At 37.1% G+C, this 16,263-nt stretch overlaps 1 protein-coding gene across 1 annotated transcript in view; it reads right to left on the reverse strand.

Moving 5' to 3' along the window:
- DCUN1D4 (DCN1, defective in cullin neddylation 1, domain containing 4) overlaps positions 1-15,708 on the reverse strand; it is a 28,671-nt gene extending 12,963 nt beyond the window's left edge. The window contains 5 exon segments of the mRNA XM_010024176.1: positions 7,317-7,431; positions 8,709-8,738; positions 14,627-14,666; positions 15,554-15,643; positions 15,646-15,708. Of these exon segments, the coding sequence (XP_010022478.1) occupies positions 7,317-7,431; positions 8,709-8,738; positions 14,627-14,666; positions 15,554-15,643; positions 15,646-15,708 (338 nt within the window).
- Positions 15,709-16,263: the final 555 nt, after the last annotated feature.

Genomic DNA, 16,263 nt, shown 5'->3' on the forward strand with positions numbered 1-16,263 from the left:
AAAGGATTCCTGCATCTACATGTGCCAGAGCTAAATACTGTAGCCTGAACCAAGACACCAATGACAGCAGCGTGTGTAAGAGGAATGGTTAATGACAACAGAAAAAAACCCAGCCCTTTTTATATATTCACTGCATCTCTATATAGTGAGTTTTCATAGGACTAATACTGTGCTTAAGGCTAAGGTTAATGTTCTGGAACTGCAGGAAACAATATTCATTAGGAAGTCTACCTGACCACCATATGGCCAAGTAACTCCAAGCAAAACACTCTGGCCTCAAACTCATCAGTGTTCAAAAAGCTCAACAACTGACCAATGGAGTTTGATTTTGAGAAACCAGAACTGATCACAGAACTTCCAACCTGTGCTGATAAGAGAAATCACTTCACAAACTCAGAAAATAAAATCAGACAGAATGTAATTTTGAGCTACCCTAATCTGTGCTACAAGCTAGTTAGCCAAACATCAATTAGAAGTGCAGGTGACATTGTATCACATTTGTAATGCAAATGCATTGTGCACAGCCAGAAGCATAAAACCATGCAACAAAAATGGCTGGATGAATCTCAAATGCCTTTTGCTCAACATAAAGAAACCAACAGCAGATCACACAGTCTGCAAGACAAGGATCATTTGAAAAGGGATATAACAGAAATGAGCAACACCAATGCAGACCCACGGTTAGTGATCTCTCACATGTAAAAGAGGAAACCTGTTCCCTCCCTGCTGACTTCAACCACCAAATGAGTTTCTTGAGACTCCTAATCCCTGAAGTGCTTGGTGAAGCGAGATGAGCAAGGAGTAGACAAGTATCTGACATTACAGCCTAGGACAACTTGGTCCAATTATCACAGCAAGCCCAACCTGCCAGCACAGGGTAAAGGTGATTCCAAAGACTGTCCCCTCTGCACTACCATTAAACAGAAGTGATTGTCATGCAGAGGAGAAAAACACAAACTGCCAGAGAGGTCTGGCATTCATTTTGTATCCAAGAGTATTTCTCTTATCTTTGGCATTTTTCTGGACACAGTGCAAGATGATGCGCCTTGTCTCTGTGCTAAGGATACTGTCTCTTGTTACACAGACGAATACAAACTGCCAGAGCACCCAGGGCAGATATCTGAATATTTTGGGAGCACCAAACATGTACTGAACAGATCTGAGTTTCAAACAGCAAGTCCTCAACAGTTCACAGCTTCCTCAAGACGAACAGCCCCAGTACCCTCAGATGCACAACCGTTACGCTGTCCATGTTACAGTTTATTTGCTTATCCATTGATGGTCTGTAAGAGGAACCTACAGAATTTCAGCCATGCAGCAGAAGTTAAAGAACATCCTGCTCCAAGTCTAGAGAGGGGGGAAAAAACAGGCAGGGCAGGGAGGAGGAGCAGTAAAAACCGCACACATACCTTCCGTAAAAGAAGAGCCAACAGGTATGCCTGGTACTTTTGGTACCAGAATTTGTACTACTGTCACAGAATGCTGACACTAGAATAGGTTTGCTAAAGGGTGTTCTCTCCATCATCACAGCTAGAAAAGTGCGCACAGAACTTTTTCCCAGAGTGTCCACTACTCCTATCACTACTGGACAACAGTGAACTCTGGGACTTCGGTTTAGAATGACTCTTCCATTTCTGAACCCTGACACACCACCCATCAGCAAAAGAAAGAAAAAAAAAAATCTACCTATGGGCAAAGAGCATCTATTTGTCTCTCAGATGATATACACATACAGGTCAAATTACCCAAATAAATATTTGCTTGAAAAATAATGGGTTTTATTAGTTTAGCATGACACCATCAGTGTCAGAACAGTAACAGCAGACCTAAAATATTTCTTTATATTATAACCAATATTCCCTTAAGGAGCATTTAGCTTTTTGTCTAACAGCTCTTTTACCTACTAGAGAGGAAAGAATGTGGGACAGGACATGGAAAAAGTGACGTGAAATTAACCTGACCAAGTTTTACAAAAGTGGTATCAACTACTTAACCACATCTAAATGAAGTTATTTTCTCAGAAATGCCTTTATCTCCAACATGATGTAGTAGCTGACTCATAACATCCATTTTTAAACTTATCTTCAAAATATTCATATCAGTTAGGGAATTGTAATGTCCACGCAATAAAGATGAGACAATGTAGTCTGTAATTGGAAGTGGTATAGGTAGATATAACCAAACTAATTGAAAAAACTAATTGTCTAGGCCTTTCATCATCCATATATTTTCCCAATTATTTTTCTCCATCCGTAACTGATTTGGTGAGAAAGCAAAAGCATGAAAATTCCATCCAGCTATTAAGGGTTAACTGGGCAAGTCACCACACATGGCCACCGCCAGCAAAAGAACAAGGTCATGGTAATTCTCCTCAGTCTAGTGAAGTCTTCACAAGTTTGGTCATCTACTCCTGCTCTGAGCATGCTTCAACTGCACTGACATTTGTTAGAGCTCCACCTACCACAGCAGCAACTCTGTGCTGTGTGGTTCCAGAATACTCAAAATGAGATCAGTGAAAGCACTGAGTTTAGGTCACACAAAACATCCTCTTGATATAGAAGCTGGTAATAGCTCATTTAAGTGAAAAAAAAATAAAAAGAAAAAAAAAAGGAAAGGTAACAGTTCATAATGGTAGGTCAAAAGTTAACCCCTCATCGAGATGTACAGCCTGGTCATGTCAGATGGTCAGCATTTACTGAATGGAAACATTAAGAAATTTACCAACAGTAGCTTTGTTTCTATGCAACCAGAACTTATTCAAAACCTTTACCTCATTTCATCCAAGCTTCAAACTGAGTAACTAATTGCTTTCAGATTATTTAATTTTGAAAGATGCAAACTTTTCCTTGAAGATGATGCCCCCTACTACTTCTGTTAATTCTAATTAATTAATTAATATAAAATTTTGACTGAGAATTTATCAGTGCAGCATAATGAAAATATTACTATAAAGCCTTACCTGTTCATTCACAATTATAATTTTAGCAATAGTTTCATAAATACTGTAGTAGAAACAAGGGGGACAGGGAAGAGACGGTTTACGATTTGCAAGACACGACAAAGTCTGTCTAAAGCAACCCTCAGCACAAATTTACTTGACCGGTAAGTTTTATGAAAGAATATGTTTTATTTCTCCCTATTTAAAGACTTACAATAATCTCTGAAGTTTAAAAAGAATGTTTTGAACTTCATCAGGCTTAGTTAAGGAGCAGTATGTATAGCAGTATACATGCTGAGTCACATGTCCAGTTTAAGTTTCTCCAGAACTATTAAGAGAAGTTCACCATAAAGGTGTGCAGGATTGCAAGGGACAGGACCAAACCAACTAGTAAATGACAATAGAACAAAAAAACTCTCATCACTGAAGGTTGTGAAAACTTCTAAGGTTAGTACATTCCCGTTTTACTTTCCCATGCTAGTAAGTGTGTTGACTGTGTTTTGAAAACATACATTTTTCCACTACAGGGTATGGAGCTTATCACTCAATAAAGAAAATCTACTTTTCACATTAATAGACCCTTATGTGGTCCATACACACACAGAGGATAAATTAGACTCTAGATCTAAGTGTCTGAAAACGTAACTTTCAGGGAAGCAGATAAATATTCCTAGTTTTCATCCTTCTAAGGTCAAAACATCCATTACTGTAAGATTTTTGCCCTCAGCATGATTCTGGAATAAGAGTAGAATTATTTTTTAAATGAGACTATCAGAAAGAAGATGTTATATTATACAGCTCAGCTTTCCCTAAGGAAAAAAGCCAGTATTTGGCTAAAGGTTGTGTAACAGATAAACAGCATTAGATAATTACACAGTGAGGACTATATTCTTACTGAGCAAGTATCTTTACATGAAATCTGCTTTACCTTTCCTAAGACCCTTAACAGAGTGATGGAAGAGCATATATACAGAAAATCTATTTATAACTCAAATTTGAGAATACCCTATACCATGAGAGTTCTAAGTACAATAAAGTCAAGACTCTGATACTGAGAGGAAAATACAAACTAAGTCTTCAAGTCATTATGTTCTGGTTAATATGTGCTAAATTATTTACTTCCAATAGCTATTCTTTAAAGGTAGAATAAATTTTACTGTGATCCAGAAACGAATACACCAAGTTCTTTTCACTATACATCATCTGGTATAAAAACTCCCTCCCACTGAAACACTGCATTCGCAGTTCAAGCTGACTTTATGAGCATTAATTAAGGGAATTCAAGCTCTTATTATGTAAGAGTGGGATGCTAAAGACCATGTTTAGAATCTTTGTTTTCCCTAATCAGTCTATGCATGAGATCAGCATTTCCAAATAACTTTCCTAACAACTAGATTTATTCCTGTGTTTTTCCTCAAAAGCAAGTGTCATTATTCCACTAATCCTTCCCAGACAAGGCTTGGAACTGAGGGTTCAGCCTGGAACCGAAGGTGAAAACTATTATAAACTCCCTGGTATCAGATGTGTTTAAGTTTATGAGTTAAAGAGCCTTTAGAAATCACCCTCTCTTTCAGCACAGAGGCCTGCTGAAATAAACTCTCTGGAAAGAATACGTATCTCAAAAATATTCCTGTCATAGTTGAAGAACACACCACAAGTAGCCAAGACTGAAAATACCACCCAACAAAACTACCCAAGAAAGGATTTAAAAAAAAAAAAAAGAAAAAGAAAAAAACTAATTTCCTTTGGATGGACAAACCAGGAGGAATTATCAACATTTGGCTGCAGCTGTGATAACACTGCTAATGATAACACTCCTTTGATAATCTTCAAACTATTACCTAACACTTTCCCACTGAAAACAAACAGGAGACTTGCAATTACTGATTTGTTAATGTTGCTCCAGTAAGTTTGCCATTATAACTAAGAAACATACAAAACTTACGTCATTCCATAAGCATCTGAAGTGAGAAATTACTTCTCTTAGGAAATACAGTCTCTGCTGGAGAGAACATGTATTTTTTCATTAGAAGTAGACATTCAAGAACAGACACTGACTACCTTTTTGCTTAATACAGAATCCACAGGCTAATGCCCCTTGAAGGTTTATCCTGACTTACTAGTTACTAGTTTCTAGAAGTCCGCCTCTAAAACAGATGAGATAGTAAAGAACTGGTCCTAAAAGCCCCTTATTCAATATACTGGCATTGCTCTAACCATACTGGTTTTATTATACACAGCATTCTTTGCATACAGTATAAGAGGAAATGGCTTTGCAAATAACTAGGTCTGCTACAGCACACTGCTGTAGATTCCTCATTTCAGATATATTTCTGCTTGACAAACTGAGATGTTTGACCTCCAAAGACCAAACACGTCGGGCATAAGCTCCGCCTGGCAAACATGCATGGCAGTAGGAGACAGCTTGCTCTTTGTCTAACTTGTTCACAAGTTAGGGGCACAAGCCAAATCTGAAGAAACCCTTCCTTCCCTGAAAGAAAATAGAGATCCACGATTGAGCTGAATGTTCAACAAATGACTTCATATTGCCAGTCATGTTGAAATAAAAACTGTTTTCTTGAAGATAGAACAAAAGAAACTTATACAGTGGGAAGCAGAGAAAGCCCGCAAACCTTCAGAAGTTAAGAAGGAAGACAGATAAAAATTGGAATCACATCAGACAAGGATATTGCCCCTGTGGCCCATGACCAGCAGATCTGGTTTCACCTCCACTTGTAAAAGCAGGCTGAGGTCTTCCTTTTAATAAAGCCTTACATGGCAGTACAGTTGTTACTTATAAACTGAAAAGCATATACGTATATACAAAAACATATAGATATAAAATCCTTCAAATTATGCTTGTAAAAAGCTTTTAAAAATTATTTTATATATACTACTTATAGAGTAAGAAATCAGTTTCTTATAATTTTCTTTTTTGAATTACACAAATCAGTACATCTTAATTACAGACAACCTTACTTTCCTAGGGCTTTTGGGTTATTTCGTTTTACCAGTGTCTTGGCAAAGGGAGATAGAGTTAAATTTCATGAACCTCTCTACTTAAGATTCTAGAAACATTCTGTCCTTGTTTCGCTTCCATATTGTACGCATACATTTGAATGAGCCGTAATGTCCTCTATCAACTCTTTAGTTTTTGTATATTATTATTTCTGAAAAACAACAAAATATATTAAGAAGTTGTGCTGCTTTTTTGTTCTTGCTAGTGTTACATACACAAAGCAATGAAAGGGAGAGTCGAAATATCTTTCTTCTTCTCCATCAACAGATCATTTAATAAATTCCAGTGCAGCTACAGTTGTGCAACCTTATTAAACACAATGGAGTTATAGAGGCATAACTAGAGGCTTAATTTGGCTACTAGCATTTTTCTTACTCATGCTAGAGAATAAAAAGGAAAGCACCAGCCTGATTTCAGGCTGACAGTTAGGAGAGAACTCCATCTTTTTACCTTCCTGAATTAATTGTTATGGAAGCGTGGGTTTTCCAAGTCACCAGTAATACATGTATGTAATAGAGCTCAAATTCTACTGATAAGATGCGGTGGCAAACAAACCTTCTGGCCATATACCTCACTTTTCAACATCATGACAGTCCTGCACCTATCAATGCAGGAGTGTAGAGTCCTGTACGTCCAAAAGTTCTGAATTCAGTGCACATAAATAGTAACTACCCTGCACACAAGGAGCACATTCAGTGTGCTCCATTTTGAATGACTGAGGCTGACTGAACATACACATACTGAAAATCCAACACCTGGAGAACTCTCAGCTATGCAACTCCTACACCAAAAGAATACACTGCTTGCGCACACAGTTGCAACCCACTTGCACTCCTGCTGCCCAGATGAAAGCTGAGCAGTACTGCCTCAGTCACCACTCCAACCGACTACCACCTTGCCTGGGCAATCTCCACCTTTCCCTTACACAACCAGCATCTAATCACAACATGACAGGGAGAGACTTAGCAGGACTTCAGGTTAAGAACTGAGTGGACTACAACTATCACTTTTCCAACACGCTGTAGATTGAGAATGCCCAATCCAGATCTTATACATGTATACAGGAAGATATTACTGCATCTCTTCAAAGCTGTTTTTGAACAAACATCTCTACTTTGACAGCTGGCAAACTAGAACAAGAAGTTCACTACAAGCTTCTTGTACAACTAGAAAAAGGTGAGATGCAAACTGAACCTAGATATGCTTCTCAATATCCCACAGTTCAATACAGGCTATGGTTCCACACTGAGAAACCAAGCAAATTTGAATACCATTTCAAGTAGTATTTAAAAACATGATCATATCAGCTGTTCAACTTTAGATATTCCATCAGTCTTAGCTCATGGTAAGATGACATACCCATCATGTCTACTTTTCTTAGCAGATAAATCATCTCCTGCTGCAGGTCTCCTCTTTTTCCTTGGAGGCATCACTTTACTAAAGCAGTCTGATGAACTGCAAGACCGGAGACTTCCTACAGAGGGAATTAAAAACACCAGTACAAGAAATGAAACTGTTGCAGACCAGTTAAACTGTGTCCACTAATAGGCATATTACAAAGGGAATGGAAGGGAGGAAGTTAGTGTATTTAAAAATTACAACAAAAATGGTCTCCTTTCAATAGCAAAATCCATCTCACTTTTACATGGTGTTCAATGACCAAATTTCAGTTAAGGACAAAAGTACTATACCAAAATGTACAGTAGTGTCAGTGCTACTTCCGTCTCACAAAAGGCAAGAATTGAGATTATGCTGAGGAAGTATTTATGTCCTTATTTTTTGTCATTTATTCAAATCCGAACTTCTAGACGTTGTTCATTACTTTTTGAAATACAGACGTGACTCAAACCCTAGAGCACCTACCTCTAGAAAACAGAATCTCTTCCCCAAGGTTTTTATGATACAGAGAGCAAGGGATAGGAAAGGTTTTGTTTGTTTGTTGTTCATTTTTGTCTTTGTTTTCTTGGGGGGAGGAAGGGGACGGGGACAGGATGGGACAGGGGAAGAGACATTCAGCAACCACAGGGGGAAAAATAAGTGGCTGTCTGTATCACTTGATCTGGATAATTCTCAAACAATGAAGGTCCCCAGGTAGGAAAGAGCCAATTCAAGACACCGATGCCAATCAAGCGGCAGTCTTTCCCTCCCCTTCTCTCAGCTACATACTCCTATGTCTCTGGTGACTCTTCAGTGTGCCAATCCAGCTCACCAAACCTGTAGATAATTAACCCAAGCAAAAAAGAATAACAACCTTCTGTACATTAGCACAAGAAAGAACAGAGGACCAGCCCTTTTGACCACAGCAAGTCATTAAATTGCTTTTGCTGTCTCATGAAAAACAGTAAGCTAACACTCCAGGCAAAATTTCATCCTACTTTCATATACTGAAGACCACATGGACACCTGAGAAAGGTGTGTGAAAGAGCAGTCCACAGAGCTATCATATCTCTAAGCGTTACACAGAGAATTTTAGAAGGAAAGGAAGAGAGAGGTGAGGTATAAAAATCCAGACAAAAGCAATGCCAAAGAAATTTGCAAGAAAATATGAAGAACTCCAGCATGCCTAAGCTACCTTCTCTTAGCTTCAACAGCATCCAAGTTTAGCTATGCTTTATTAAGATGCCCACCAAATCTTTTAAGTCACAGCACAAAAGCAAGCAATAAAACTTTGACTACTTTTTAACACCATGGGAGCAGACTGAAATTAGAGGCCCAATTCCCAACAAATACTAACAGCAATCTTTTGCTTACCTATTCTTCGTATCTTTGAAAGCCTCTCTCCTGTTATAGGAGAAACACATGTAAGGAAACTTACAGCCTCACAGGCTTTGCTACATGTTCTTTATTTTAAACACGTACTGAAACTATTATACATATGAAACTATGGATTTTTCTAGTATTAGGCAAGACATTCAGATTAGTTTTTACATCAAGATGAACAATTTGGTTTCAACTAATAAAGCTTTTGCACTTAATATGCCTTCTTTAGTCTTACCTTTATATTCATTTCTATTAAGAATAAAATTAATCTCTCTAATTCAAGAAATACTCTTTCCAATTAGTTCTTCCTATATATTCCTTTTTCTTTTTTATGCTGAAGCTCCCCCACCCCAGCATCCTCCCAGGAAAGTTTGGCAATACCTACACTGACTTTTAGGAAAAGTTTTAAGAGTATTGTAAAATCAAATTATTATTTAACCAGTTATCAAAAAAACCTTTCAAGCATTATACCCCATAAACTGCTACCACATGAAAAAATCATAATGGCTGTGTCAGAAGAATATACTTCTGGAATACATTACAAAAGGAAATTAACTATAATAATATTTATCTTCTCCTCCTCACCAATATCTGATACATTTGAAACAGGTAAGCCAGAGAACACCAAGAACTCACAGTATGCCAGATGCATTTTACTACCTGGATTAAACACACTAAGGAACCTGACCTGCTGCATGTCATTTGTTCCATCTGATTATACCTGCAAATTAATGATACTGCAAAATGGTATTCCCGTAAGTTATTGGAAGTGTGATGCTCTATGGCTTTTTAGATCAATTTTCAAAGGCTGACAGTATTTTTTGCAAACCTACACAAACTAAAAACACTTAATATGACAGCAGAATTTAACAGATGGCTTAGATACAGCCAGACTTAGACACACTAAACTTAATAAATGAAAACATGTGCTAACAAACACCTTGTTTTGGAAAACACATATGAACTTGAGTACAACCTGTAGCTATCTCCTTCCTTCGAGAGCAATTTGAATGGTTTTAAATGCCTTTCTTTGAAAAAAGAATCACAGGCACTGGATGCTGGTAAAATCCAAGAAAAACCACCAACCCATCCCAGGTTTGTCCAGTTTACTAGTTATTTGGTTGTGAAAAGAAATATGCAAGGCCTCTGTGAAAAAAGAAGCATAGCGAAAGACGAAAACAAATAAATAGAAGTAAAAAACTGTTACAGAACACAGAAATTATTTTGGCAGGTCTGCAACCCCATACAAACCAAAGAATTTAACCCAAAAGTTCCTGCTTAAAGTCTTTTCCTCGTTAAATGACAGGACGTTTTTAGGAAGATGGCTTAAGTAGTTTTAAAGGCTTAAACTGGTAAGAGAATTCACCGTAACCCAAATTCTCCAATGACTCATGAAAATCTTGTACCCTTTCTTGGTTTGAATGTATCTAGTTGCAGCTCTCAAGCTGACAGAAAAATGAAGAAAAGAGATAGCTCAGAAATTGGTAAGTGGCTATTAAATGCACATGGACATCCCCTCACACACAGACACCAGGTGGACAAACATATTGTACATGCTTTCAGAGATTCAATATCTTAGAAACTGAGGCTTGGACCAACTCTTCACTATGTTTTCACTGCTGAATGATCTCTAAAGTACTAAAAAACACAGTACAAGACTGTTACTTCAAAAGTATTTCCTTTTATTACTAGAATCAGTACACTGAATTTGAAGGGCAGTTATAATTTCCCTGCAACAAACTCTGAAAATATTGTTGGAGTTTTTTTTTTAATCTTTCATTTCCATCTAAAGCTAAAAACTATCAGAGAGTTTGGGTCTTTTTGTTTTAATTCTTGCGATTACTTATTTTACAGTACAGGTCCCTAAGCACCACCAAGATTAACCTTTCCTACACAGAGCTTTCTAATTCTACATGTAATTTCTAGATCTAGCCTTTCACAACTAATTGCACTTCTCAAAGGTCTGATCATCTGCAAACAATCATGCGGCTCCCTCTGATTTCATGCAAAGTTTGACAGGAACTTTACTTACCGAGGGCTGCTTCTCTGATGTGATTATCTTCAAAGTTTCTTACTCCTGGGTCTCAACTCAAGATTGGCAGAACCCTTCTAGTTCTCACTGGTTTTTTGACACTTGAAGCTAGCATTTGCAAGATAGAGCCTCCAAATGGCTGCTGAATAGGCCAACATCAGCCAAAAGCCTGCCGAGCGTAAATGTTGTTTGCCAAACATTCTATTCAGTACTTCCAAATTTGCAGGAGACAATTTGCAGGAGACAAAGCTACCAAAGGGAAAGATCAACTTAAGAGCTAAAATACACCCTAGATTTAAAACAATATGCAAGATAATCACCACAAGAGAGGGACACTCCTAGAACAGCAACAAAACCAGAACAAACAAAAAAAAAAAGCAGAGGTCAATAAATAAGAACTGTACAAGAAGGTCCCTGCAGAAGTGATTTACAGACGTGTAATTTTCACCTTCTCTCTAGATAATGCCTGTGAATAATCCTGCTCTTCTGATGCTTAAGTAGAGGGATGTTTCAAACAAAAAATGATTAGAAACTGTGAATGCTGAAGCAATTGGAAGGGTATAGCTGCTTGTTTAATGATGCAACAAGACCACAACAAGCACAAGTTAACAATCATTATTTTTCAGATATAAGATGAGAAAACGAAGATACTCATCAAAACATCAAGCAACTTGCAATCTTCTTGTAAAAGGAAAAATCACTTTCTCTGTCTTGAATTTCACACTACAGAATTGCTTTGGACTCGAGAGGACTTTCTTCCTCTAAAACAACAAAAAAAACAGTAAAGGCAAAGGTAGTTTCTTTCCCATACAAGCTTCAAGAACAGCAATGAAGACATTACCTCCTTCTTTTAAATAAGCCAGGTGACAACAGGAATTGTACTTTTACCTTTAAAGACATTTTAGTCTGGATAGGTCAGTCACAATTTAAGCTATAGTAAGGTATTAGATTTGTAGTTATGACATAAAACCAACTTATTTCAAACCCTAGAGAGTTTTCCAAGTTAATGCATACACATACTAGAAGAAAAAGGAAGTGTTTACAGAATCAAAATGCCAGCTTTTCTTACTCTTACAAACAGCTTTAAAGGCTCATGACATTCCAGCCTACCTTATTTTTCAGACATACGTATGGACACTGAATACTGACACATTTTATAAAACTGCAATCATTATAAGTGACTGGAATTTTGAAGCGAGGTCCACCTTTGCTCCCAAATCACTGAAGGAATTTTGCAACTGCCACTCTCTAGCTCTTTGTTAAGATCTGCTTCCAGAAAAGAAATCTGTCAAATACTTGAAAAAGATATAATTTGCTTTAACTCATTTAAATGTCCAGTATATACAGTTAGTTCAGAAACAACTGCTTTGAAATAAATGCAATATGCACTAAAAGCTCATCATAAATATTAACATAAAATTGAAATTCTCAGGGTTTTTTAAATAGCTGTTAGAAATCTCAACTAAATTTAGACATGCATTTATTAAATCATCCCAAAAGCAGGGCCCACAATGTAGTATCATTAGCCAGGATAATTATGTCAGAAAACAAATAGTTATCTGGAAGGATAAGGCTTGTTTCAGATGATTCAGATTGTAAAAAAAATAATTTCAAAACTAAAAAAAACCCAAACAAACATTTTAAGATGCGTTTGGCAACACTCAAAGAATCTGGTTTTGCTACAGAGTTATTAACACGACTTTCAACTGAGTTCTGAACACAGAATCTCAAATTCACAGCAGCTATGCAGTTCTATAAACTGCATAACAAAATTAATAGGTCACTATTAATAGGACACTCTTACTATGCAGTCACTAATACTGGAAAATAGAAGTTCCAGAAGTTTAGGCACATCAAAATCAAACGATTTACACAAACCTCTCCATTAAGATATTTCAGAAGTGCCAAGTCCCATAAAAAATGGGCACTGGAGACTACATCGTACTATATTCACAATAGCCAAAATAGCTCCTTGCCTGTGTATTTGTCCTCACATGAGGAAAATCAAGCACAGATTTTGATGGAATTCACCTGGGAGTGAGGCAAACATTGGGGCTTCATCTTCTTCTACAAGAAAACGTAAGACTAGGACAAAAGCATAAGAAATACTGCGGAGAACTCTGAAGATGAGCAGCCTGCCCGTATCAACCTCTGCTTTTGGTTCTCATTTCATACTTGTTCCTGGTTTGAAAGGTTCTTTTCTGACTATTGTAAAAATTCACTGGGATTTTCTGCCCACTCATTCAATGGGCATGTTTAAGCTTTTGAAACAGCTTAATTCAAGCAACAGAATCAAAGCAACGAGTGCCAGTATAAAGCTGGTCATCAAGACCAGTAACATGTTCAAAACTTTCCAACAGAGATAATCAGAGCTCTGAGGCTATTTTCTTACACTGAATGAAGTACTAGCCAAGAAATAAGACAAATTCTAATTATCTTAAGCACACCTACTCTTATTGATTGATTGGTGACAGAAGGAAACTACTTCAATGCTTCACAACAGCTTTCTGTAATCAAAAGTATGCAAATAATGTATTTTCATATATGGAGTCAGTATGTATATGTTTAATTTGAGCACCTGGATCCCAAAGTGGAAAATTCCAAGTCTCCATCGGGAGATGGGAGGGGACATTAAGTTCTAACATACAGACAATATAATCTCTAACTGTCTTGATCTACCTGCCTCAACTTTTTCTGCAAAGGTTTTTCATTTACATGATCAGCTAATTTCAAGTATCAAATCAGTAACCACACTGAAGGAAATATTTGATAGAAGCCTTTTCTGGCTAGGGTATGACAGTCCAGCCATGAAACAAAGTCGCCTGTCACAGTACGGAAGAGGGTACATAAGCTCTAAGTGAGCTCTGTCCAATCCCAAACAATGCAGTCCTATGCATCAATTCTCACTGCTCCAGGCTAAGAGTGTGCTAGATTTGTAAGTGTGTCCCAGAAATCTTGAGGAGAAGCTGACAGCTCTCTCCACTTTCTGAAGCACTCAAGCTAACATCAGCAAATATAGCCAGCACCTCAGGACAGAGAAAAACTTTGAGACAGATGGTAGGACAGATGTGGTCAGTTTTAAAGAACAATTTGGCTTAGTGATCAGGGCTTGAAGCCAGTAAGTTATCTTCCTTCCTCCCTAGGTATCATGCCTGAAATACAGAAAGGAAAGAAGAAAAAGAAATCCAGGAAGATGCCAGCTCCTAAGTTACAAGTGCAAAAGGAGGTAACAGAAGTTGCAAGATATCAAGTCACAAAGCACAAATGCTGATGAATCAAGAATGGCAGCAAGCTATTATGAAGCACCTGAGATGAAGGCCTTCAAAAACAATGACATTTTATGGAACAGAATGCAGATTTGGCCTAATAAATAGTCTTAGACACCAAGAAAATCTGCACAAGAAACAGGAACAACCTGTATCTAAACCACTCGAGAAAAAAAGCTGGATTGTTTGGAGCACACCATTTAAACTCGGTCACAGGCACCACAACAGCGACAAGAGGTCTCACTTCTGCTCTGTTCTCACTAATGCTCTTTCAAGAATCAAAGCTTTGTAAGAATATGGATATTCTGCTAGTCTAATGGGTTGAGTCCAAGGAGTGAGAGAAGTTTTTCATGAAGTCTTTTAAACTACGTACACTAAGAAATAGTAAAATGACAGATACTGCTGAAGCCTGTGCGAGTCCTTCACAACTGGGTAAATTAAAAGAAGCACAAACATCTATTTTGAAGAAGATTTTAAAAAATCCTGGCACTTCTGTTATAAAACTCCTTTAGCTTTCTCAAAATACAACGTTCAGTGATGTTAGAGAGACTTCTCTGATGAACAGTGCTTAAATTGTTTCAATCTATTTCTACTACGTCCCTATTAAATACCTGTCTGATGATCGTCTTGACCAACGTCCTCTGTCAGATTCTGCAAGAGAGTGGGAATGACACAGTTAAACAAGATGGTGATCTTTATTGTTCAGACATGTTTTTAACCTTTATTTGATATAATTCATCTTAATTACTTAAGGAGCCTCTAGCTAAAACTGCAGAGCCTTTGTGTTTTCAGTACTTGCAAATTTGGCTAAAAAGTTCAAGCACAATCTTTTAAAAAAAAAAAAATTCAGGTTATTTAATCAAAAACATACTAATCTATGTTTCAAGAGTGGAAATAACTATCCATAGGATGGGGAATTTTGCATCGTTGTACTGAACAATTCCACTAATAAATGCAGTAGTAGAAAGATGGAGTTTACAACAAAAATGGATTTGTTTAAGGATAAACACATACAAGTGTTCTAAATAAAACTGATCAAAACCCAACTGAAATCTTTTGCATTAAATTTGCAGTGTAAACACAGAAGCCGTATCAGCATTTCCAGCTACGGTTGCCATAAAACAAATGTAAATGCACAGCAAACAAGCAGGTAGAGTCTTCAATAAAATCCTGTTTCACTCTTTGCATGGCTACAAGAGGACAGCTTGTCCATTCAGTATGTTTTCCAAACGAACCATGAGAACTTGGATAATGATAATTACCATTATTTGACATATCTAGGAAAGCTTCATCTGTAGAGACATCATCTAAACCCAATGCTGCAGTGAACAGTGCTCAAACTCCACTCTGATCCCCAGACTATAATCTTCTACCTTTTACTAATACTACTTATTTCTTAACAGATTCAAAACCTACAGCCTCTCATGCAAAAATACAGTCATAATTTTTGAAAGTGTAATCACTTAATGATTTCAACCACAAAACATTCTGGACTAAAGCCCCAGCTATTCTGCTAAGAGAAAATGGCAAGTCATTACCAGCCTATTGAGGGTGTGGTAAATCTTGTGAATATTTGCCAGTGTTGATAGGTGAGAATTCAGTTGAAAATCTAGAGGGGAGAAAAAAAAAAGAAAAGTTTTAAACTCTCTGGTTTCCAGCTGCAGCAAGCAAGGTCTTCGTATGTTCTGGTCATTTAAGAAAAACAGCGCATGACTAGAAAATAAAAGCCATCTCCACACTTTTTCAGCATTGACATTTTCAACACAAGTGGAATAAGTGAAACCTGCAAAAGACATCCTGGATAAGCATTTTTTTCTTAAGGCATGGATCACCCTCAGCAAAACAGAACTATGGCTAAGTCTATCCAAATACTAAATTATATTAGAAATAAATATTTACAGTTTTTTCCTTTAAATTGGGAATCATTATAATTTCCATGCTACTCAAGCCTTCTGTTCTATCTATTCCAAACCAATTTAAATACCATGTAACATTCTAAAATCCTTACTAAAAATGCTAGGGTTTTTTAAAAGCTAATTTTATTAATACACATGTACCTGCCTTTATACTAATTTACTTGCAAAACTAACTGACTGGAATGCACTTGATGAAAGAATCCATAGCATAGATGTTAACTTTGCTCACATGTTCCAAAAATAAAACACTTCAGTTTGCTGCAGCTGCAAAAAAGTGACAAACTAATTTCTCTCTAGTCTTTCAAATCCCCTATTTTTTGCTAGAAACATGT

This window comes from Nestor notabilis, unplaced genomic scaffold (assembly GCF_000696875.1).
Source record: "Nestor notabilis isolate BGI_N333 unplaced genomic scaffold, ASM69687v1 scaffold23201, whole genome shotgun sequence".
Taxonomy (NCBI): domain Eukaryota; kingdom Metazoa; phylum Chordata; class Aves; order Psittaciformes; family Psittacidae; genus Nestor; species Nestor notabilis.